Here is a 24,338-nt window from a genome sequence, read left to right on the forward strand (position 1 = left end):
GAATGTTTGTTTGTTTCTTTCATTGATTTTTAATAGCTGTTATGATGGCAAAGAAAAGATCTCGAACGTAAGGAAATATAAAACTGCTCTGTATCTATAGAATGTGCCTATCACAGAGTTTTAATGCTATTAAAGGGGTTCTGCAGTTCTTTTAAACTGATGATCTGTCCTCTGGATAGATCAGCATCTGATCGGCGGGGGTCCGACATCTGGGACCCCTGCTGATCAGCTGTTTGAGAAGCTAGCAGCACTGGCAGTAGCGCAGCGGCTTTCTTGCTGTTTACCGCAGGCCCAGTGATGTCACGACTGTCACCGACCTGGGCGGGGCTAAGCTCTGTTCACTTGAATGGAGCTTAGCTGCACCAAGGCCAGTGGTACTAGTCGTGACGTACTGGGCCTGCCGTAAACAGCGAGAAGGCTCGGCATATTCAATTCCAAATAAAACCTTGAGCAAAATATAAATTTTAAACTGAAAATTAAGTAAAAGGAGTAATAAGAGAAAAGTGTTTGCATTTTCAGTTACTAAATGGAATATTTCCACCATAAATTTAAATTTGTTTACAGATTTAGCTTTTCTGATAATCACTAATAAGTTGAATAACCTTTTATTTATGACAACTGCTTTATACCGGTGTGGCATGCACGAAAAAATAAATTATTTATATATATATATCTCTATCTCTATCTCAGTTGTGTGATTGTTTACCATAAAGTCCACCCAATAGAACCACCAGCATGCTTCCTAATTACAATATGGCACCTATGGAACTTTGCATGTTTCTTTTGATAGCATGTGGATGACAACCGTTATTTAGATTGAATATATAGATGACCTTTTTTTTATTCTTTTTATAGGTGAATCTGGATTGGGGAAGTCTACTCTGATTAACAGCCTTTTCTTGACCGATTTGTATCCTGAACGCATAGTGCCTGGTGCAGCTGGTGAGAAATGACACTGTCCTTCTTCTGTATAGTCGTGATGGGGGTGTGTGTGTGTGTATATATATATATATATATATATATATATATATATATATATATATATATATATATATATATAGCAGACCGCTTTGCTGCACAGTTTTGCAGTTGTCTGTAGAGCTCCAGGGGGAGACGGCGCAGCTCATTCTCCTCCTGCGGTGGGTGCGCACATACATTTTCTGCTGCAGGTGTTGCCTGGATTTCACAACAAATCAGTTGCAAAATCCATGTGTTTACATTGTTATGGATTTTTCTGTGGAAAAATCTGCTGCAAAAACTGTTATGCTATGGATTTAAAATTCACACGGCATGTCCGTTTACCTGCAGATTCTATGGTTACAAATCTGGGTGGAAAACCTGTAGTGTATTCGCCGAGTGAGAACATATCTTTAAAGGGGTTGGCCCATCTCACACATTGGAGGCATATCACTAGGATATGCCACCAATGTCAGAGCGGTGCGGGTCCTACCTCTAGGATCCGCACCCATGTCTAGAATGGGGCCCCCAAAGTGAAGTAAAGCACACACTGCATGCGCTGCATGCTCTCTAATTACTTCTATAGGAATTCTGGAAATAGCCAAGGACTCCCATAGAAGTGAATGGAGGGTTGCTGTGCCTGGGCGGTCTATCCTCGTTCACATTGGGTGACTCGCACAACAATGTGTGAGATGGGCCACCCCCTTTAAAAACAGTTCCAGTACCATGCATGGGAGTCTTTTACCCAAATGCCATGTTTTTCAGTGTATTTACACCTGAAGATTGGCCTATTGTTATGTCAGTAGAATGAGTATAGAAATAAATCATTAGCTTTCATTACTGCATTTTGTGCACCCCTTGAAAGTAAAAGTGAACGCATCACATTTATTTCTTACTATATATAAATAAATATGTGAAGCATTTTTATATCCTAATTTATTTTCTTATCGTAGATTGTAGAGGTCATTGTGCGGGGAGGAGACGAGCTGTGATAGTACCCATTGTCATTGGTGGATCCTTTGTTATCTATATAGATCTTACCTTCCACTCTAATCCTGCCTGTGATGATAGTGAGATGATTCCTACAGAGTTAGATTTGCCAGCATATTTTGAGGCTCATCAGCGGTAGTGAAAACAGCAGGCTTCCATTTTAATACAGATAGTGGGAAATTTGTAAAACCATTATTATTATTCTCAAAATCCTTTTAAAATGTATGTCTCTATTAGGGCTGCACGATATGGGAATTTTGTGCGATTGAGATTAGGGCCCTAAATTGCGATAACGGTATGCGATGCGATATTTTAAGGGAATTGTGCTAGAGGTCTATTTGCTTGGATTTTCAAGGCAAAAGCACACACAAATTACTGATAATGCAGAAATGTAGTTATGCTTAACTCAAGACCTGAAATGCACAGTGTTTTTCAAAATAAAACATCTTTTACTAAATTAAATAACATTTGCATTACTGCAAAAGTACAAAATACAAAACTTGCCATTTTCTTAATAGCGCTGCACAGAACAGATAAATAAAATAGAATAAATAAAAGAACATTTGTTCATTAAAATAATGACGTGCCTCCAGCCCCTCCTCCCTCCCCGCACTGTAACTGATGTATCGCCGGCCGCGCTGTGCAGCATAGCGGCCGGCGATACATCCGTGTCAACCACGTAAAAAGTCAACCATCGCTTTATAAGGCACACTGCCATTTCCCCCCCACTTTTGGGGGGGAAAAAGTTTCTTATAAAGTTAAAAATATGGTAATATAATTGCAGCATTTTTGGGTCGGCCAATTGGCGATTGCGATATGGCGATTAATTGCGATTGCTTTGGCGATATATTGTGCAGGACTAGTATCTATTGATTATATTAATTGTTTCTGATTATGCATTCCCTTTCTGTTGGTTTAGAACTGCATGGCTGCCATATTCCAGGAATACTGCCACTCTAGTCAATGGCCTGTTTCTGGCATTACAGCTCAGTCATTCACTTGAATGGGGGATGAGTTGCAATAACAGACACAACCTGTGGACAACAGTGGCGCTGTTCCTGGAAGAAAAGCAGACCTTGGTTTCTAATCCCAGACTACCACTTTTGGTGTTTAGTTAGATCTGTCTGCAATTTTCTGAGCACTGTGCCAATGAAAACCGAAGAGTCAAGTGGCATTGGTATGGTTTTCATTGGGGTTTTCCAGGTCCGAGATAATAATGATGGTGATGACCGATCTCCTTAGGATAGGTGATCACTATGGGATCTATGGGGGCCTGAGCCCTGGCAGTCACCGGCACCAGAACTCGCTCAGAGAACGGAGCGGGAAGCAAAGCTCCATTCTCTGCAGTGGCTGTGTCAGGTTACTGCGGCTGAGCCCTCATAGTACATGCAGACATGTCTGACATTTGTTTCTTGTCGTATCTGGTTTGGCGCCATTTCCTCTTTTATTTCATGCTCTTTTTAGATAAAATTGAACGTACAGTAGAAATTGAAGCATCTACAGTAGAGATTGAGGAAAGAGGTGTAAAGTTGCGTCTTACTGTGGTCGACACACCAGGCTATGGCGATGCAATGAACTGCGAAGACTGGTCAGTGAATAATACGTGTTCAACTTTTTTATACTGTATCCCTAATCCCCCCCCCCCCCCGTGGTCACAATAACACCTGCACAAGATTGATGCACATGATGAGCATGCTGTGTAGTCTGTGAGCGAAGTTCTGGTATGTGGCCAGCAGAGGGAGCAGTGTGTCGGAGGTGGAATGTTTAGCGCATGTTTCCAGACAGCACATGTGTACAAGTAGCCGCGCCTCTTGTATTATCTCTGCCTGTAATTTCACCTGCATGTTCTTAGCTGATCCATGCTGGAAGTGAAGAGATGGCTGCCGGATACAAGTGAGCGGTCACACGCCATTATTATCACCCCATGCAATGTTATATAGGGAGTCTGCGGGCCATTATGTGTGCACATGGGGCAAAGTTGCCTGCTCTAGTGAGGCAACTTAAAGGGGGGGCCTTTACACATGGATTGTGTATCACTAGAGCTTGGTTTATAGTATCTGGTTAACAGTGGGGGTTTGACTGGTAGAACCCTGACAAATCAAATATAAGGAGGAAATGGTGCAGCGCTGCGATTCCTTCTGAGTTTTACTATACACTCTGATTTGGGCATTCTGTCTTATACTGAACCCCTCAGAGTGCAGTGGCCTGCTTTCTCATCATTTGGTAGGGTATCAATGACTGAACCGCATTGCTACCACATTTTAGTATTTTATTTATATAGCGATTACATATTCTGCAGTTTTGTACAGACAGTGCCGCTCTTATATCACTCCCAGGGCTCCAGACTAAAAAAAAATATCAAGGAGCCATTGGCTCCTAACCTGAAAAATTTAGTCGCCAAACTTAAAATACATATAATTACGGTATAATAAAAAAAGAAACCACACGTCTTACCTAGGGTTGTCACGATAACAAAATTTTGACCCTATTTCGATACCATACAAAAGTATTGCGATACTCTATACCACCAAAAAAGCCATGTGCATTCCAGATTTTATGGCATGTCTGGACCATAATAGAACAGTCCGATCGTAATTTTTGTTGGGACGAGGTGACAAAAAAAATGGCAAATTGCACATTATTTTTTTTTTTTTCTGCTACGGCGTTCACCGCATAGATATTTTTAAATATTTTAATAGTTCACACTTATTCGGGCTTGGTGATATGTTGAAAAAAGGGCAAGGGGGTGATTTAAACTTAATATTTTGGTGTTTTTTTTAATAATTTTATTTTATTTATTTAATACCTATTTACTCCCCTAGGGGCTAGAACATGGGAACTTTTAATCCCTTGTCCTATTTACCCTGATAGAGCTATGTCAGGGTGAATAGGACCTCACACTGTCCCTGCTGCTCTGTGCCCTGTGCACACAGCAGAATGGAGCTGACTATGGCAGCCAGGACTTCAATAGCGTCCGGGCTGCTATGGTAACCGATTGGAGCCCCAGGATTACACTGCTGGGGCTCCGATCGGAACTGCCACTGACACCAATGATAATACTTGGGGGATGGGGGGTTGGGGACGCACTGTGCTACCAATGATTTTGCTTTAATACTGGGATTGGGGGGGGGGGGGCTTCGGTGCACTGCACCACCAATGAATATCGTTTATGCTTAATACAAACGCAGGCTGCCATGCAGGTGCCGGCCATATACCATACCTGGCACCCAGCCTCTGACTGTGCGCTGCGATCCGCCGCTGTTAATTCCTCAGATGCCGCACCTGGGGGGTTAATAGCGGCGGATCGCAGCGCGCATTCATAGAGGCTGGGTATGGGATATGTCCGGCACCCACAGCCTGCGTTTGTATTAAAGGGACACTGACAGGCCCAATAAGCATATTTAGCTATATATATGCATGCATAGATCTTCTAATGTGTATTAAAAACATAAGTATAACCCCTTTCCACCTTAGAAATACAGCAAAATCATGTTTGATAACCTGATGTAATGGCTCTTCTTTCTGCCCAAGGGGCGGCGTTTCAGCTCCACATGGGCGCACACACGCGCCCCAACCGCCGTCTTCAAGCGCTGCCCAGCTCATCAATATTCACTTCACTGGGCGGCTTCTGCTGTCCCCGACTTTCCGAGATCCCGCGCATGCCCAATAGAAAGCTATGGGATCTCGGAAAGTCGGGGACAGCAGAAGCCGCCCAGCGAAGTGAATATTGATGAGCTGGGTGGCGCTTGAAGACGGCGGTTGGGGCGCATGTGGAGCTGAAACGCCGCCCCTTGGGCAGAAAGAAGAGCGATTTACATCAGGTTATCAAACATGATTTTGTTGTATTTATAAGGTGGACGGGTTATACTTAGGTCTTCTAATGTGTATTAAAAACATATGCATGCGTATATATAGCAAAATATGCTTATTGGGTCTGTCAGTGTCCCTTAAGCATAAACGATATTCATTGGTAGTGCAGTGGCCACAGCCCATTGGTGGCAGCGGTGCAGGGGGGAGGGACTGCCTCCTTCTCCCCTGTGCTGTTGAGAAGAACATGGCACGCGCTGACAGGACCCACACAAACCCACACAAATATACGTGGGGTAGCATCATACTTACCGACTTCTGGAATGTGAGAAAGGATCCCTGAATCAGTGAAGACCTCCCAGAATCACTGATTAGGCAAATCTCCCAATGGCAGGAGAGCTCCCAGCACCTCCCAGTGAGCTACCCTAATTGTGTGTGACACTGTTATGGAAGCTGTGTCAATGGCTCTGTTATAGTGGCACTGTTAAGGAAGCCCTGTGTATGGCAGCACTGTTATTGAAACCCTTTGTATGGCTCTGTTATGGAGGCAATGGTCTTATGTTTAGTGTATGATGTCAGATACATGTTAAATTATCTACATTTGCTATTTATGCATGGAAGATGGTTGTAGAGTAGACTAGCAATGGTTTCCCTGCCTTAGGCTACTTTCACACTAGCGCTTGATCGGATCCGTTCTGAACGGATCCGATCATATTAATGCAGACGGAGGCTCCGTTCAGTACGGATCAGTCTGCATTAATAACTTAGAACATTTTCTAAGTGCGCAAGTAGCCTGAGCTGATCCGTTCAGACTTTCAATGTAAAGTCAATGGGGGACGGATCCGCTTGAAGATTGAGCCATATGGTGTCATCTTCAAGCGGATCCGTTCCCATTGACTTACATTGTAAGTCTGAACGGATCCGCTCGCCTCCGCACGGCCAGGCGGACAGCTGAACGCTGCAAACAGCGTTCAGCTGTCCGCCTGGCCGTGCGGAGGCGAGCGGAGCGGAGGCTGAACGCCGCCAGACTGATGCAGTCTGAGCGGATCCGCTCCATTCAGACTGCATCAGGGCTGGACGGAGGCGTTCGGGTCCGCTCGTGAGCTCCTTCAAACGGAGCTCACGAGCGGACCGACGAACGCTAGTGTGAAAGAAGCCTAAATAGCAAACTCCTAACACTATTGTACTTAAAATTGCCCCCTGCAGTGCCACCATTAGTTGAAAAATCTGCAGTGCCTCTAGTAGTTAAATTGCCCTCTGTAGTGCCACCAGTAGTTTGTTGCCAGTGACCCAGTATAGCGCCCCAGTAGTATGTTCCGCCACAGTGACGGGCCTCTTCTGGCCTGTGGCCTGAATTTTCTCTGCCCTGGTACAGGCTGTTGCGATATTGCGCCACTGATGCTTCATTTAATAGGCTTCACGCCTAGTGACCTATGAATGTTGGATGAACTAGACCATTTGGTGGCAGCAGCTTATTCTCCTCTACACATAAAAAAAAAAAAAAAAAAAAAAAAAAAACATGCATGTGTAGACAATTGTGGTTTCAAGGATGCTTGGGTCATTCAATATATATGGCCAGCAATAGATATACAATAACTGATGGCTAAAAGATCTGGCTTATTATTGAACTGTATATGAGGATAGTAAATGGGCAATAAGGATATAGTGAAAATTTCACTTCTCAAATTGCTCTGAAAAAATAGCTGACCTATGGTAGGTTGTTATGGGCAAGAAGGCCAGATCCTCTATCTGGTAGTTTCAATAGATAATGTCCCAATAGTTTTCATAATTAACTGTGGCCCGCAATTCCAGGATATTGATCGGAAGTTGGCGTTCCTCGTGGGACCAGGAGCCCTGGACCGAGAGATTGTCCAGAACTCCCCAGAGACTGGCGTCCATCATCAACACTATCCAGCGGAGGGGAAGGAAGGAGCGTCAGACATCAACCACTACCGAAGGTCTTGGCGCGTCAGGCCAGGGAGACAGATAAGTCTATTCAGTGAGGTCGGGAAATGGTCTCAAATGGAACGAAGCATAGGGCACTGCTTCGAAGGAATAGACCATGTGGCCCAGAGCCCTCATGCACTGGTGAATGGGAAGAGGTTGAGACGCAACAAGGAGAGGATCTGATGACAGAAGAGTGGAGAGTTTGTCCGGGGGCAAAAATATCTTGACCCGATTGGTGTCAAACAGCATGCCCAGAAACATCAGCTGCCGAGATGGATGAAGACATGACTTTGATAGGTTCAGAACACATTCAAAGCATTCCAGGGTGTCCCTGACGATGCACAGGCTGTCCGCCGTTGCCTGGAATGATGAACCCTTGATCAGGATATCGTCCAAGTAAGGAATTGCCACTATTCCCCCTGGCATGAAACAGAGCCATGATTGATGCCAGAATCTTGCTAAAGACTCTGGGAGCTGTGGCAAGACTGAACGGGAGGGCCACAAACTGGTAATGAAAAGGTCCCACTGTGAACCGAAGATATTTCTGGTGACTGACACAGATGGGAACATGGAGGTAGGGTCCTTGATGTCTATAGAGGACAGGAATTCCCCCGGGTCCATGGATGCAATGACCGAACGCAGGGACTCTATCCGGAAGCAGCAGAGCCGAAAGAATCGGTTGAGGGCTTTGAGGTCTAGGATGGGACGGCCCGTGCCCTCCTTGGACTACAGAGATTAGAGTCGAATCTGCGAAAACGGTCTTAAGGCCGAACCGGGTCAATCACTCACTGCCTCAGAAGGGAGAGAATAGCCTGAAAAAAAGAAATGGACAGCTGAGGGAGAGGTCCGGGGACGAGTGAAAAAACAGGGGTGGAGGTGGGCATCGGAACTCCAGTTTGTAACCCTCCGATATGGCTTCTCGCACCCAAGCATCCGAGATGTGAGCTAGCCAGACATGCTGGAACAGATGAAGATTACCTCCCACTCAACGATTTGGGTGTATAGGGCTTGGAGCCCTGCTGGCGAGGACACCAGGGAGGGTGAGACTTGAAAGATGGTTTGCGCTTCTGCTCTGAGGCAGATTTAAGGGTTGGCTGCTTTGGGCTGGAGGAACTCTGAAAGGGCCGAAAAAGAGGTCTGCACTTTTTAGACCTGTTGAGGCGCGCCAAATCCTCTGGAAAGGGATATAAGACGTTTAAAAGTTTTGGTAAAGCAAAATGCCTGTCGGGGAAGTTCCATTCCTTGGAAAGGGCAGAATCAAACTCTGAGTGGTTGGGGAACACCTTTGGCGAGCGACTGGATCGCCTAAAGGAAAAAACAGAACCTGCAGATGAGGGTGCAGGGTCCTCAACCTGTAAGGTTTCTATAACTGCTGCAATGAGACTGTCTACCATAGCGGACAGTTTGGAAGACTGGTCATCCGGTAAGACAAAATCAGCGTCTGACAACTTATCCTCAGAACATGCCTCTTCTAATGATGCGTCGGAGCGAGACTCCCTGGGAGATGGATGAAACGGGGGATGCAGACACCCCATAAAGAGAGGGTGGTCTGGCCCGTTTTGCAGGACGGCTGCGATAGGAAGCAGCAGAGGGGTCCCCAGAGTCTGACTGGTCAGAGGGTGGCCGCGCAGCCAAACGCCCCAACATGTCCACAATGGCCCTGTTGGAATGGGAAACATCCTGCATCATCCTAAACAGAGCGCACCCACTCCAGCTCTACCATGGGCTGGGCAGTGGGGGGTGACTGGGACATGGTCAGAGCCACTTGGCGGAGGAGCAGAGGGGTTCCAACTGATTGGATGGGAATACTGAGCGACAAGAAGCACATGCAAAATGTCGCACGGAAGTGACCGCCGGCTTTGAGGCCTGGGATCTGGGTTCGGACATAGTGAGTACCTGTAGTGAAAGGAAGGAGGGGAAAGAGCTTACCCAGCCTGTGTCCCTTACTGCAGCCTGTTCAGAAAAAATCTGGTGACCGGGTCCGCAGAGGCCCTCCTCAGCACTAGATGAGCGAAGTCAGAGAAACCAGCGCGAAGAATGCAGGGCCCAGAAAGTAGCCTGGCTTCCCTTCACCCCACCCCACAGGAGAGCATGCACTACTTTTTTGCGATGCAGATCGCGGACCCCATTAAAGTGAATGGGCCCTGTCTGCATACGGCAGGCCTATGATCAGTGTCATGTATTGCGGACTGCCGGTACACGTTCGTGTGCATGAGCCCTTCTACACAAGAAAAAAATAAAAAAAAGCAAGGTCTCTGGGAACTTCCTCTGAGAATCAGATTTCATTACAACTTATCCTAAAAATGTTCCACTTCTGTACAGTATAATGCAGATCACTGGCCGCATCTGTGTCCAGCTGTTCTCCGCGCTGTCCTCCTAGACCAGTAACTCCCCCGTAATAGTGATACATGGTGAGGTAATGCTCCATAATAATTTATATATAGAAAGAAATCCATATTGCGATCTCTAGGGAGTGTTTTGGAGAGGGATCTGTTTTATTCTCGTTGGCTGCTCTTTTAACAAACTGTTCCCTGTTCTATAAAAGTAAATTGGGTCTAGAAACATAGGTGTACTAGCAATAAAATCTCCGAGCTTGCAGTGTAATTAACCTACATAGAAGCATCATTATGGCAAATAACGCATTAACATATCTCCTCTCTGCCGCAGCCGTTCCATCAGTCACATAACCTAAAAGTGTAAGTACAACAGCTGCTAATGGAGGGCGGCTGTGGTGTTATGCTGCTCAGTGCGCCCTACACACTATGGATTAGAGCTCATTCAGACAGCCATATGCTGTCTGCAAAAAATGCAGATCCGTTTTTTTGCAGATTAGATGCTGTCCTATTCACTTCTATGGGGCCCTTTTTGAAACCTGTCCTATACTTGTCAGTAAAAATCAGGACATGGCCCCATTGAAGTCTATGGGTCAGCAAAAAAACCGAAAACGGAATGCAGTCTGTTTTTTTGTGGACGGCATACGGCTGTCTGAATGAGCCCTTATAGCTGTATAATGGGCTCTGAACACTCGCCCTACTGTTAGAAGCCTCAGTCATTTATTCTGTAGTCTTTGATTGGAAAAATACTGCTCAATACAGCTTTCCCCCCCCCCCCCCCGTTATAATATTGGACACCTTGGCGGACACAATGATATGTCAGTGGAGTCCGCTGAGCCCCCACCTAGGAGTGTAAAAATATAAACAAACAAGCCCTGCTTGATCCAGCATTTCATGCTCCAGTGCTACTATCAGAGGGGCTGTCTGGGTGAAAATGTGTGTATGTCCGTGTTCAGCTGTGAATCTGGACAACTCCTTTAACTCTTATGCAGTCTCCTAATTAAAAACACCTGAGCTGTATGGGTGGAGTGCAGACATCATGAAAAGTAGCAGTGCAATATTCTGATAAAAAAGACCTGGATCTCACATGCCATGCATTGATGTATTGCTTCTCAGCATAAGTAATAAACTATATATGAGGTACATCAAATACTTTTGGATTAAAATGCAGAAGTCCACTCACCACGTCAGAGTGACCTCTTTTAAATGGGTCTCTAGTCTACAGTGCTGCATTGGACCCACTCAAGAGGCTACCTTGACGTGGTGAGTGGGCTTATGCAATTTGATCAAGAAGTATACAAGGTACTTTTTGTACAGTTTGTAAATTATGCTGAGAAGCAATACATCAATGCATAACGTGGATGTGCATTCCATCCCATCAATGTCATATAGGTGCAGGACCCTCTAGGACCCGATCCCATCTAGGGAACGGGGCCCTCAAAGTGAAGAAGAGCACACCATGCCTGTGCAGCATGCGCTCTATTCATCACCATTGAACGCCTGAAAATAGCCAAGGGGGCGCACACAGCTGTTTTTGGAAGTCAGTGAATAGAGAGCACAGAGCATGTGTGGCCCCCTCTCCATTCACTGCTATGGGACTGCTGCAAATAGCCGAGCCAGCACTCTGCTATTTTCGTAACTCCCATAGCGCTGAATGGAGAGGGGGTCCCACATGTTAACTTCGGGGCTACCGTTCTGGAGATAGGACCCACACCTATCTGCCATTGATGGTATATCCTAGAGATATGCTGTCAATGTCCCAGATGAGGATACCCCTTTAATTCTCCTTTTAGTAAAGATTGGTGTCTGAAATGTATGTTCTTTCAATAACAAAGTAACAAAATGTCTTAGTGCCTGAAACATTGATAAATTCTCTATATAATATTATATTTTCATATCTTTTAAACACTTTTTTCCCTTTTTTGTTAATTGCAGTTTCAAGCCCATAATTCGTTACGTGGATGACCAATTTGAGCGATACCTTCATGATGAGAGTGGTTTGAACCGGCGACACATTATAGACAATCGTGTCCACTGCTGCTTTTACTTCATATCCCCCTTTGGACATGGGTATGTGGAGTTCTTTTTCTGGTTCATATTCTTATTACATCAGCCACTAGGTCACCTCTACAGTTCAATGGCGACACAATGTGCATCAGTACTGGCTAATGCCGATCAATATATACATATTAGTTACTGCTTGAGAAAGATCCCATTGAGCGGATCGAAACGTCGCGTGGCTGGTGAATAAAGTCGCTTTTTTACTTTTTACTATTTGGATGTGCTGTGGATTTCTCTGCTTCTATACATTTGGAGGTGGATCGCCTCCTCAGCCGCTGGCACTCCGACTGTACCGTCCAGACAGCTGTGCTGCCCACACCCTTCTACCTGTGTTACATATTAGTTACACATATAGGATTGTTTTTTATATGGAGAAGTGTAATGATGTAGTTGCTTGTGTGTGTTGCAGCTTAAAGCCTCTTGATGTGGAGTTCATGAAGGCTTTACACAACCGGGTGAATATTGTTCCAGTGATCGCCAAAGCAGACACTTTAACTCTGAAAGAACGTGAAAGACTCAAGAGAAGAGTAAGAATTGCTTTCAGACCTTAGCTTGTTTGGTTTTCGGGATCCCACAGTCGCTTTACTTTATTGCATACATACAATATTACTGTATCTATCCTCTAATTTCTCAGCACAATCTGCAGTTGTTTTTAAAAGGTTTCTCACCTAAAATCACATGTAGCAGGGGTCAGACTGCTGGAACCCCCCTCTATGCTGAGAATAAGGCTGTGTGTCTCTGCTAGACCTAGAATCTATTGTATTACATGGACATAATGCTGTCGGTGTAATTCAGTAGATTCCAGGACTCTTGGGATCACACAGCGTTATAAATCATTGACAGTATCGCACAGCATTACTGATTTAGAGGAGGGGAGATCAGAACGGGATCTCACACTGAACTCGCTCGTCTGTGTCTGGCCTACAAGTTCATATTCTCACTACTCCTGATACTATATGCTGCATTTCTAAAGCTCTTCCCAGTCACTACCTAGTGCTGTCAGCATTGATAAACTCCCTTTTAAATAAAATCTGGTATACTTGCAAGGAAAATCCATCTCAGAATGGATATGTGTAATCCTTATTCAAAGTTTTTCCACCTAATACTGCAGTATACCTAATGAGTCTGGTAGGGGACAGTTCTTAAGTCTGCTGTATTCCTGAGCTAAGCTCAGTCTCAATGTAGTGAGGCCCCTAACAAATTCCATTGACTTTAATAAAGTTCTCTGCTGGCACCCCACCTTTCATTGACAGTGTGAGGGCATTTTTACATTGGGAATAGCTTTATAATGGCCTCTATGTAGCACTGTTTTCATGTGACAGAAGAAATAATCATGACATGCCCCATCACATACGAAAGACCTACTCCACTTGAAGCTTTGCCTGAGGTTTTCCTTTCGAGAGTCTAGAAAGGTATGGTGTGAGGGGTTATTTCATAGGGTCCTCATGTTGGAGGGCTGCTTGTGCTTGCAAAAACTATCCGTACCTTCGTGTGAAAAGGAGGTTAATGTCACTGAATAAGTATGGATTGTCAGGCTAAAAGATCCACTCTTGCTTGGGGGTGCCTGCATAGTGACTATTTTGAAATGATTTCACAGATGACTACTGTATTTCCTCCATGTCAGTTCTGCAGGCCCAAAGACTAGAAAGATTTTAACTTTTTTTTTTTTTTTTTTTATCAAAGAAATTGTGTCATCAGAAAATGGCTTATTGTTTAAATCACTTTGTTTTTAAGAATTTTTTTGTTCTTTTTAATTTTTCATGTCAATATCTATATTTCTCGTGCGTGGCATTGGGGGACACAGCACCATGGGTATATGCCCAGCTGCCACTAGGAGGCTGACACTAGAAACAAAAAAGTGTTGGCTCCACCCAGGTGGGCTATACCCCTCTGCTAGAGCCAGAACAACTCAGTCTAGTTCTAGTGTCCGTAGGAGGCAGACATGACCTGCTAGCAGGTCCTTTTTCTGCTAATTTTTTATTTTATTTTTATTTCTTTTAATTTTTTCCTCTACAGGTAGCAGGGGCGGCTCCATCGTGTTCCACCTTAGTTGCCCCCCTGCGGGCGCGTACTCGGTACCTTGCAGCCACCCAGTCCCCAACGTGACCTGCTTCTGCAGTGGATTCCGGCGGACCCACGGTTCCGTGTTGAGTCCGCCGAGGGGGTGGTCATGCTGCGCCTGAACTAATCGGAGGGTGAGTATGAGCTTCAGCCCCAACCCATCTTCCCCTAGTATAGCTGGGCCTTTGGGGGGGCACCTCTCCTTCACTCTCCTTCTCAGGGGGGTCTCCCTTCTGGAGCCCTTTTTAATGGAGATCGGCTCCTTTAAGACGGCCATTTTCGGCCTTCGCCCTTTCCTACCTCGGTGGCTGTGTCCTCTCCTCTGCCTGTCCTCGGCGCTGTCTGTTTTATTCCTGCGCTGGCGGGCGGGGGTTGCCGGCGGCGGCGCTTTCCTCTGCGTCCGACTGCGCCCTGAGGATGGGGAGCGCATACTAGAGGCCGCGGCTTTTGCTCGGCCTAGGCCGCGGTCACGTGGGCGGGCGTCGTCTCCGCCTCCTGCGCTTCCCGGGCTTCCTCTCTTGCCCCTCCCCTTGTGGGCGTTCCTCCCGAGGTCTCTCTTCCTTCCGCCCAATCCAGCGCCAGCGCGGGCTGCTAGGGGGGCGGTTCTTCTGCCGAACGGCTTCTCTGTGCCTGGGCTGAGCGGTCGCGTGCGTCGCCATATCCTCCTGCGCTCCGGATCCTCCAGCGCTCGTTTTTTCTGGGACACAGCACCATTGGTCGTGGTAGGCAGCCTCTGGCTGACTTCTTCTTTTCAGGTTCCACCACCGCCATCATGTCTTCCTCTGGTCAGGCCCCCACTCCCCCTGCCGCCATTTCCACTCATTACGCCTGCTCTGTGTGTAATAGGAAGTTCCCATGCGGCCAGCCTACGTCCCTCTGTGTGCAGTGCCTCACCCCCGGGCCCGCCCAGTCCGCTCCTGCGGCCTCTACCTTGTCGGTTCTCCCGGAATGGGCTGCTACCCTGTCCCAGGCCATAGGTAGCCTTGCTAGCCTCTCCCAATCCTTGGCACAGTCTCTGGACAGTCTCCCTGCCCAGATTGCGGCCGCTTCTGGCAGGGCCTCTACCGCTGGTGATGCGCCTGGCGATGGTTCCCATCCTCGCTCCGGCTCTCGGTCCCGCAAACGACCACGTACGGTCTCGGCTGGGTCCCACTCCTCCTCAGTTTCCCCGGATCGCTCCCCGGCTAGGTCTGAGTCCGGTGAGATTTCTTCTTCAGCCGCTTCCGCCGCTCCTGGGGACTCCTCCGCTTCAGATTCTGAATCTGAGCGGTGTTCGGCGATGTCGGCAGCCGTGCAGGATCTCATCAGGGCCGTTCGGGACGCACTCCACGTACAGGACGTCCCCTCGTCCTCCTCCCTGGAGGCGGTGTCCTTCCGCCGCTCTAAGCGGTCCACGGTGGTTTTTCCCAATCACGAGGATCTGGACGCTCTCCTTGCCAAGGAGTGGCGTCACCCTGACCGGCGCCTTCATCTCACCAAGGCTTCTGATGTCCCTTATCCTTTCTCTGAGGATTCGGTCAATCTCTGGACGATTCCCCCCCTGGTGGATCCTCAGGTCGCTCGTCTGGCGAAGGCTACTACGCTTCCCCTGGCTGATGCGGCTTCCTTGTCGGATCCCGCTGATAAACGGGTCGACTCCTTGGCCAAGTCTGTTTTCATAGCGGCGGGCGCCGCCATCCGCCCTGCGTTTGCCGCCTCTTGGGTCGCCAAGGCATGCGCTGTTTGGGCAAAGCAGCTTCTCCGTGCCTTACCTGCTGACTCTGACCAGGGGGACTTGGCAGTGCTTGCCTCCCAGATCTATCAGGCCTCCAAGTTTCTTTGTGACGCCTCTATGGAATCGGCTCGCCGCTCTGGGCGTGCGGCCGCCAACTCTGTGGCTATCCGCCGCACCATCTGGCTTCGTTCCTGGGCGGCGGACGCCGCCTCTAAGAAGGCTCTTATCTCTCTTCCCTTTCTCGGTGGAAAGCTTTTTGGGAAACGCTTAGAGGAGCTCATCTCCGAGGCCACTGGAGGTAAGAGTTCTCTTCTTCCTCAGAATCAGCCTCGCCGCCGTCGTTTCCCCGGGTCGTCCTCCCGGACGCAGTCCTTTCGGTCCTCTCGGGCCCCTCCTGCCCGATCTGACAAGAAGCCTTCCAGGCCTTCCTTCAAGTCCAGGCCCTCTTGGCACGCCAAGCCCAAGCCCGCTCGTCCCCAGTCCACTAAGCCTCCTTCAGCATGACTCGATCCCCGTCATGGTGGGAGGGCGCCTGCTTGTCTTTCGGGATGTTTGGCGGGCAAACGTAGAAGACGCTTGGGTTCTCGAGGTGGTCTCTTCTGGGTACAGAATCGAATTCACCGACCTTCCGCCCAGTCGTTTCTTCTTGACGTCCCCCCCCATGTCTCCCGCCCGGGCAGACGGTTTTTTTCAGGCCATTCATTCCCTGCGCGCTCTGGGGGTCATCGTTCCGGTTCCAGAGTCAGAACGTTTTCGGGGCTTCTACTCGAACCTGTTCACCGTCCCCAAAAAGGACGGCTCACTCCGTCCTATCCTGGATCTGAAGGCGCTCAATCGGTTTGTCCGGGTCCGTCATTTCCGCATGGAGTCCCTCCGGTCCGTGATCGCCTCCCTGGAGTTGGGCGAGTTCCTGTCGTCGGTCGACATTCAGGATGCCTATCTCCACGTTCCCATCGCCCTCTCCCATCAAAGGTTCCTTCGCTTCGCGGTGGGTTCGCTTCATTTCCAATTTGTAGCCCTTCCCTTCGGTCTGGCCTCCGCACCAAGGGTTTTCACCAAGGTGTTAGCTCCCCTAGTGGCTCTTCTTCGTGCCAGGGGGGTCGCCCTGGTGCCTTACCTGGACGACCTTCTGATTCGGGCCCCGTCTCCCGAGGACAATCTGTCCAGCCTGAGCATCACCCTCTCGGCTCTTGCTCAGTTCGGGTGGCTTGTCAACCACTCCAAGTCCTCCCTTGTCCCACGCCAGAAGATGCTCTTTCTGGGAATGCTGTTCGATACTCGCCTCGGGCGGGTGTTCCTTCCCCCGGAGAAGGTGTCTTCTCTTCAGGCGGGGGTACATCTTCTCCGCAGGCCGTCCTCTCTGACCATCAGGACATGTATGCGCGTCCTGGGGAGGATGGTGGCCTCTTTCGAAGCCATTCCTTATTCCCAATTCCACTCTCGGGACCTGCAGATGTTCATCTTGTCCAGGTGGGACAAGTCCCCGGAGGGTCTCGAGCGCCTCGTTCGTCTCCCTCCTCAGATTCGCCTGGATCTCTCCTGGTGGTTGCTTCCCCGGACGGTGTCCCTGGGCCGGTCCTTCCTCCCCCCCAGTTGGCGCGTGATCACGACCGATGCCAGCCTCTCGGGATGGGGAGCGGTGTTCGAGTCCCTCACGGTTCAGGGTCTGTGGTCTGTTCAGGAATCCTCCCTGCAGATCAACGTTCTCGAGCTCAGGGCAATTTTCTTAGCACTGTCGCACTGGACTTCCCGTCTGCGCGGCCTCCCGATCCGGATTCAAACGGACAACTCCACCGCCGTGGCTTATCTGAATCATCAGGGGGGCACCAGGAGTGTGATGGCCCTGCGAGAGGCCTCTCAGATCCTGCGATGGGCGGAGGAACACGTTCCCGTTCTCTCCGCCGTCCACATTCCCGGGGTCGACAATTGGGCGGCAGACTTTCTCAGTCGTCAGCTCGTCGACCCGGGCGAATGGTCTCTCCACCCGGAAGTGTTTCATCAACTGTGTCTCCGGTGGGGAGTTCCGGACGTGGATCTCTTCGCGTCTCGCCTGAATCACAGACTTCCGCGCTATGTTGCGCGGTCCAGGGATCCGCAAGCTCTTGCGGTCGATGCCCTGGTTCTGCCTTGGTCCCAGTTCGACCTTCTGTATCTCTTTCCGCCCATCCCTCTTCTGCCTCGAGTGCTCAAGCGTCTCAAGGCGGCCCGGGTGCCGGCGATTCTGGTGGCCCCAGATTGGCCCCGCAGGGCGTGGTACGCAGATCTCGTGTTCCTGCTCGCCGACGTTCCATGGCGTCTTCCCCTGCGTCGCGATCTCCTTTCACAGGGCCCTCTGCTCCACCCGAATTTACCGCAGCTTCGTTTGACGGCGTGGCTGTTGAGACCGCGATCCTGAAGGCCCGTGGTCTCTCGGACTCTGTCGTTCAGACGATGCTTCGCGCTCGGAAGCCCCAGTCGGCCCGTATTTACTATCGGACCTGGAGGGCGTATTTTGCTTGGTGCGAGTCCGCACGTTCTCGTCCTCTCCTTTTTTCGGTCCCTAATATTCTGGCCTTTCTTCAGGCTGGTTTTGATAAGGGGCTTCGCCTGGCTTCTCTCAGGGGGCAGATTTCTGCCCTTTCGGTCCTTTTTCAACGTTCTGTGGCCGCGCGGGCTCAGGTTAAGACTTTTCTGCAGGGTGTCGCGCGCCGAGCCCCTCCTTTTCGTCCTCCGGTGGAGCCGTGGGACCTGAATCTTGTTCTTGATGCTCTTCAGTCCTCTCCTTTTGAGCCCTTGGCAGACATCTCTCTGTCGTTTGTGTCATTTAAGGTTGCCTTCCTTGTGGCTATCACCTCTATCCGTCGGGTTTCCGAACTGGCGGCGCTTTCCTGCCGGTCGCCTTTTCTGGTGTTCCATCGGGACAAGGTCGTTTTGCGTCCCGTTCCTTCTTTTCTCCCTAAGGTTGTCACCCCGTTTCACATCAATGAGGAGATTATCCTTCCTTCCTTCTGCCCTAATCCTTCTCACCCTCGGGAGAAGTCTCTCCATTGCCTGGATGTTGTTCGGGCTCTCCGCTGGTACCTTCGTCTCACGGAACCCTTCCGTCGTTCGGATTCTCTTTTCTTGGTTCCGGCGGGTCCTCGTAAAGGTCTGCCTGCCTCCAAGGCCACCATCTCTCGCTGGGTTCGGTCGGCTGTCAAGGAGGCCTACGCCGCGAAGGGTCGCGCTCCCCCTTCCAGGTTGACCGCTCATTCGACTAGGGCAGTCGGAGCTTCCTGGGCGGTGCGTCATCAGGCTTCGGCTGCCCAGCTTTGCCGGGCCGCCACCTGGGCGTCAGTTCACACTTTTGCTAAATTCTACCACATTCATTCCCTGGCTTCTGCTGATGCCAGCCTGGGGCGTAAGGTTCTGCAGGCAGCGGTGCTTTAGGTTGCCGTCTGGCGATCTTCTTCCCTCCCTCAGGGACTGCTTTGGGACGTCCCATGGTGCTGTGTCCCCCAATGCCACGCACGAGAAAAATTGATTTTTTGTACTCACCGTAAAATCCTTTTCTCGTAGTAGGCATTGGGGGACACAGATCCCTCCCTTTCTTTGGAGCATTTGTTCTTGTTCGTGGTTCCGGCGTTTGTTTGTGGTTGTCGGGTTCCCCAGTTCAAGACTTGTTGGCACTCCGTTTCTTTTTGGTTCAGGTGTGGCGTTCCTACTGCTTTTGGTACTGACTGAGTTGTTCTGGCTCTAGCAGAGGGGTATAGCCCACCTGGGTGGAGCCAACACTTTTTTGTTTCTAGTGTCAGCCTCCTAGTGGCAGCTGGGCATATACCCATGGTGCTGTGTCCCCCAATGCCTACTACGAGAAAAGGATTTTACGGTGAGTACAAAAAATCCATTTTTAAACAAAAAACATAAACTCCTGCAGTTTTCGCACGGGCCAATAAGCCCAAAAATAGGTGCCACTTCTTGGTCTGTACAGATCACTTTACTGCAGTTTTCTGCTTATCTGTCATTCTAATCCTGCCTGTAATGATATCACCTCTGTGTACAGATAAGATCCACCATTCACAATAGGGGATTGTCAAATCTTATCTATTCTTTCCTTGTACAATGACCTCTGCACAGGTCACAGAGCACGCCTAGAAAACTCCTATAGAAGTCAGTGAGGTCCTCTCCTGACTATTGTGTGTATGGCCCATGGGGCTGCCGTAAATCAATTTTCTCGCTCGTATCATTGGGGGACACAGGACCATGGGTATAGCTGCTTGCTGCCACTAGGAGGCGACACTAGGCTAGGAAGTGATCGCTCCTCCCTTGCCAGCTATACCCTCCCCAGTCAGGAGAGAGCATATCAGTTTTTAGCTTGGTGTCATACGAGGCAGACCTCCCTGCATATTGCAGGGCGGCTTTTTATTTATTCCTTTTTCATATTTTTTTTTTCTTTCTCCTCCTTAGGTGGAAAACAGAGTTGCCTAGCCCCTCTGTTTTCCTGGGGTGTGTAGTTTCCCTCACCGGCCATCCTCCCACTAAGAAGTTTATGTGGACCAGGGCAGCCTCGCTTCCCTGCTTCCCCCCCCCCCCCAGCCTAAGGGTCACCCATATCTACAGACCCTCAGTTCCAGCTTCCTGCCACTTAGGTGCCAGTGGCTGAAGGGATGACCTTGCTGGTTCTGCCGGATGGAGGGTGAAGAAGACAGCAGCAGATGAGAATATCGGCCCCAGTCACTTAAGTAGCGGCCGACCGAACATTCGCGGCCGACCGCATCTAAACTTTAGGCCCCTGCCTCTCGGCCGCAGGCGGTTCCTCCCTCAGGGGGCGGGGCTTGGCTTCCCACCGCTGCAGTGGGCGGTTTCTTTTCATTACCGCGCTTTCCTCACTGCAGCCGCGTCTCTAAGGAAGCACAGGACCTGGGTAGCCTCGGTTGCTGGTAGGCCGTACTCTTACACCCTCCCCAGCCCTGAGTCGGTCATTCAGCCATGTCTGATCCCACTAATGGCCCCCGCCTGCCTATTGTTACACACTTTCAGTTCCCTCGTGGTCAATCGGACCCTGTGTGCTCTGTCTGGGGTAGCATTGCCCCCCCAGCCTATGCAGCCCAGTGACTGCTCTGATTCTGTGGAACCCGGCTGGGCGCGTTCCCTATCCTGGGCGGTGGAGGACCTCACTAAAATATCCCAATCCACCCTGTCACTCATGGGTCGCTTGGTTGATAAGTCCCCACCAGAGCAGCACTCTCCTTCCTTGGGCGAGTCCCTCAGGAGCAGGTAGTCACAGAAGCGGACGAGAGCAGGACGCTATTCCTCCTCTGATGTCTCTGCTTCTCCAAACTCCCCCCCCTTCCCCCTTGAATCTCGCTCGGACATATCCTCCGTTCGTTCGTGGGGAAGCTCTGTCTGAAGGGGAGATTGGTGACTCGTTATCTGACATAGATTCGGAACAATCTTCTAAGATTGCTTCCATGGTGGATAGCCTAGTAACGGCAGTCCGGGACACCTTCCAGGTGCAAGACGACCCTCCCTCCACTAGCCAGGGAGTGTCTTTCCTTCGTTCCAGACAAAATCCAAAGGAGTTTCCCTTACATGATGACTTTACTGTTGTCATTGCCAAGGGCTGGGACCACCCAGGTCGTTGCTTTGCTCCACCTAAACGACTTTATTTACTATATCCCTTCACTGTGGAGTTGGTGGCAAAGTGAGCTTTCCCTCCCAAGGTGGATCCTCCGGTGGCACGTCTGGCCAAAAATACCGCCATTCCGGTAGCTGACGGCTCCTCCCTCCAGGATCCAGTAGATCGTCAGATGGAGACGGTGACTAAGTCCCTGTTTGCCGCAAGTGGTAGTCACATCAGGTTACAAAATTGAATTTACCTCCCCTTGGGAGCGCTTCTTCTGGTCCCAAGTTCCCAAGGAAGCAGAGAGGGCCTCCGCCTTCTTCCAGGCAATTCATTCCCTTATAGCTCGAGGAGTGATCTCCCCGATCCCTCGGACGGAACAATTTACAGCGTTTTATTCAAACCTGTTTGTAGCTTCGAAAAAGGAGAGTTCCGTTCGGCCTATCTTGGATATCTTAAATTGTTGAATTGTCCCTCCGAGTTCAACACTTCTGGATGGAGTCCCTTCGCTCCGTCATTGCTTCACTGGTCCAGGGAGAATTCCTTTCCTCCTTAGACATTGAGGACGCGGACCTATGTCCCCATTGCTCAGGCGCACCAGCTCTTTCTCCGCTTCGCCTTAGGGCCCCATCACTTCCAGTGTGTCGCCCTCCACTTTGGGGTGGCAACAGCACGTGAGTCTTCACAAAGGTCCTCGCTCCCCTACTTGCCCTACTTAGTTCCAGGGGCATCACTCTGATTCCCTACCTGGATGACATTCTGATCAAGGAGGCAACCCTGGCCCAGAACGAGGCCAGCCTTCGTATCGCTCTGGATACCCTCACTCAGTTTGGCTGGATGGTGAATTTCCCGAAGTCCTCCCTGGCCCCGTTCTTAGGGATGACCCTGGACACGGAGGAGGTGTTGGTCCGCCTCCCTGTAGACAAGCAGCTGGCACTCCAGTGGTCAGTTCGCCTTCTCTCCATCGCAGGCGCACATCTATCTGTTGCTGTATGCAAGTCTTAGGGGCTCTGGTTGCTGCCTTTGAAGCGATTCCATTTGCACAATTCCACTCCCGCCGCTCCAACAGGCAATCTTGACTCAGTGGGACAAATCGCCACTGTCCCTGGACGGTCACATGAGTCTGCCCACACAGGTGCGTCTAGCTCTCAGGTGGTGGCTCCAGATTCCGTCCTTGCAGTCGGAAGTCCTATCTCCTGGTCTCGTGGACGTTCACTACCACCAACACCAGTCTTCAAGGCTGTGGAGGAGTCGACCCCCACCCCCCCTCCCCAGACTGCCAATCAACATCTTGGAGCTCCGGGCCATTCGGCTCTCCATTGGGCCCCTCTCCTGAAGGGCCGGCCTGTACGGATTCTATCAGACAATGCCACGGCGGTGGCTTATATCAACCACCAGGGGTGTACCCGCAGCCCTGCGTTGATGAGGGAGTCAGCAAAAATCCTGAGGTGGGCGGAGTTACATGTCCCAGCTCTTTCAGGTGTGTTCATTCCGGGAGTGGAGAACTGGGTGGCAGATTTTCTCAGCCGGACGACTCTGGACCCCGGGAATGGTCCCTGCACCCGGAAGTGTTCGAACAGATCTGTCTCCGGTAGGGTCGTCCGGAGGTGGGCTTGATGGTGTCCAGGTTCAACCACAAACTTCCCACCTTATTCTCTTGTACAAGAGATCCCAAGGCGCGCGCCGCAGACGCTCTGGTAGCACCGTGGAACGAGTTCCCGCCTCTTCCTCTCCTGCTGCATGTCCTGCACAGGATCAAGACGTTCAGGTGCACCTCATCGCACCAGACTGGCCCCGCCGGGCGTGGTACTGCGACGTCGTCGTCCTCCTAGCAGATGCACCATGGCCCCTTCCTCTCAGGGCCGATCTGCTCTCTGAGACCTGCCTTCCATCAGCATTAAGATTTGCTTCGTTTGATGGCGTGGCTGTTGAAACTGCCATTTTAAAATGGCGAGGTTTTTACTGATAGGGTTATTCACACCATGATCAGAGCCAAAAAGCCAGCCTCATCCAAAATCTACTACAGGACTTGGAAGTCTTATCTCAGCTTCTGTGAGAAATGTAATCTCCCTCCTCTATGCTTCTCTCTTTCCATGATTCTCTCCTTCCTACAATCCGGTCTGGAATTGGGACTAGCCCTTGACTCCTAAAGGCTCGGGTGTCGGCGCTGTCTATTTTGTTTCGGCGCCCTCTGGCCTCAAAAGGCCCGGTTAAAACCTTCATCCAAGGGGTGGCTCATATTGTTCCACCCTATCTGCCTCCCGTGCCTTCCTGGGATCTGAACCTCATTCTACGTTCACTCCAATCGGCTCTCTTTGAACCGCTTCGGATGGTGTCCCTGGGTCTTCTTTCCTGGAAGGTGGCATTCCTGGTAGCTATCACATCCATCAGGCGTGTCTCAGAGTTGGCAGCCCTTTCCTGTAGGGAACTCTTTTTAGTCCTTGATCAGGATTAGGTGGTGCTCCGGACCATACCTTCTTTTCAACCGAAGGTAGTCTCGGCCTTCCACGTTAACGAGGACATTGTCCTCCCTTCCTTTTGCCCAGCTCCCTTGCATCCTAGGGAGCATTCTCTTCACAAACTGGGCATAGTTCGTGCTCTGAGGATCTATCTGGCCGTCTCTAGCTCTTTCCGCAGCACGGATTCGTTATTCGTGCTTCCTGGCGGTCCTCGTAAGGGATGTGCCTCTGCTAAGGTGACAATTGCCAGGTGGATATGTTTGGCAAACATGGAGGCATACCGTTCCCGGGGGAGGACTCCGCCCCCTGGAATCATGGCCCACTCAAACAGAGCAGTTGGCGCTTCCTGGGCTCGCTTCCATCATGCATCAGCTGTCCAGTTGTCCAGTTGTGTAAAGCGGCAACGTGGTCTTCCTTACACACGTTCA

The 24,338-nt window shown here is 49.9% G+C and overlaps 1 protein-coding gene across 1 annotated transcript in view; it reads left to right on the forward strand.

Annotated features, from left to right (window-relative positions):
* The window catches only part of SEPTIN2 (septin 2), a 59,556-nt gene that overhangs the window by 24,330 nt on the left and 10,888 nt on the right, over nucleotides 1-24,338 (forward strand). The window contains exons 4-7 of the mRNA XM_044292124.1: nucleotides 856-942; nucleotides 3,412-3,535; nucleotides 11,970-12,104; nucleotides 12,505-12,622. Of these exons, the coding sequence (XP_044148059.1) occupies nucleotides 856-942; nucleotides 3,412-3,535; nucleotides 11,970-12,104; nucleotides 12,505-12,622 (464 nt within the window). The remainder of the gene's footprint in view (nucleotides 1-855; nucleotides 943-3,411; nucleotides 3,536-11,969; nucleotides 12,105-12,504; nucleotides 12,623-24,338) is intronic.

The sequence above is a fragment of the Bufo gargarizans genome, chromosome 4 (genome assembly GCF_014858855.1).
Source record: "Bufo gargarizans isolate SCDJY-AF-19 chromosome 4, ASM1485885v1, whole genome shotgun sequence".
NCBI lineage: Eukaryota > Metazoa > Chordata > Amphibia > Anura > Bufonidae > Bufo > Bufo gargarizans.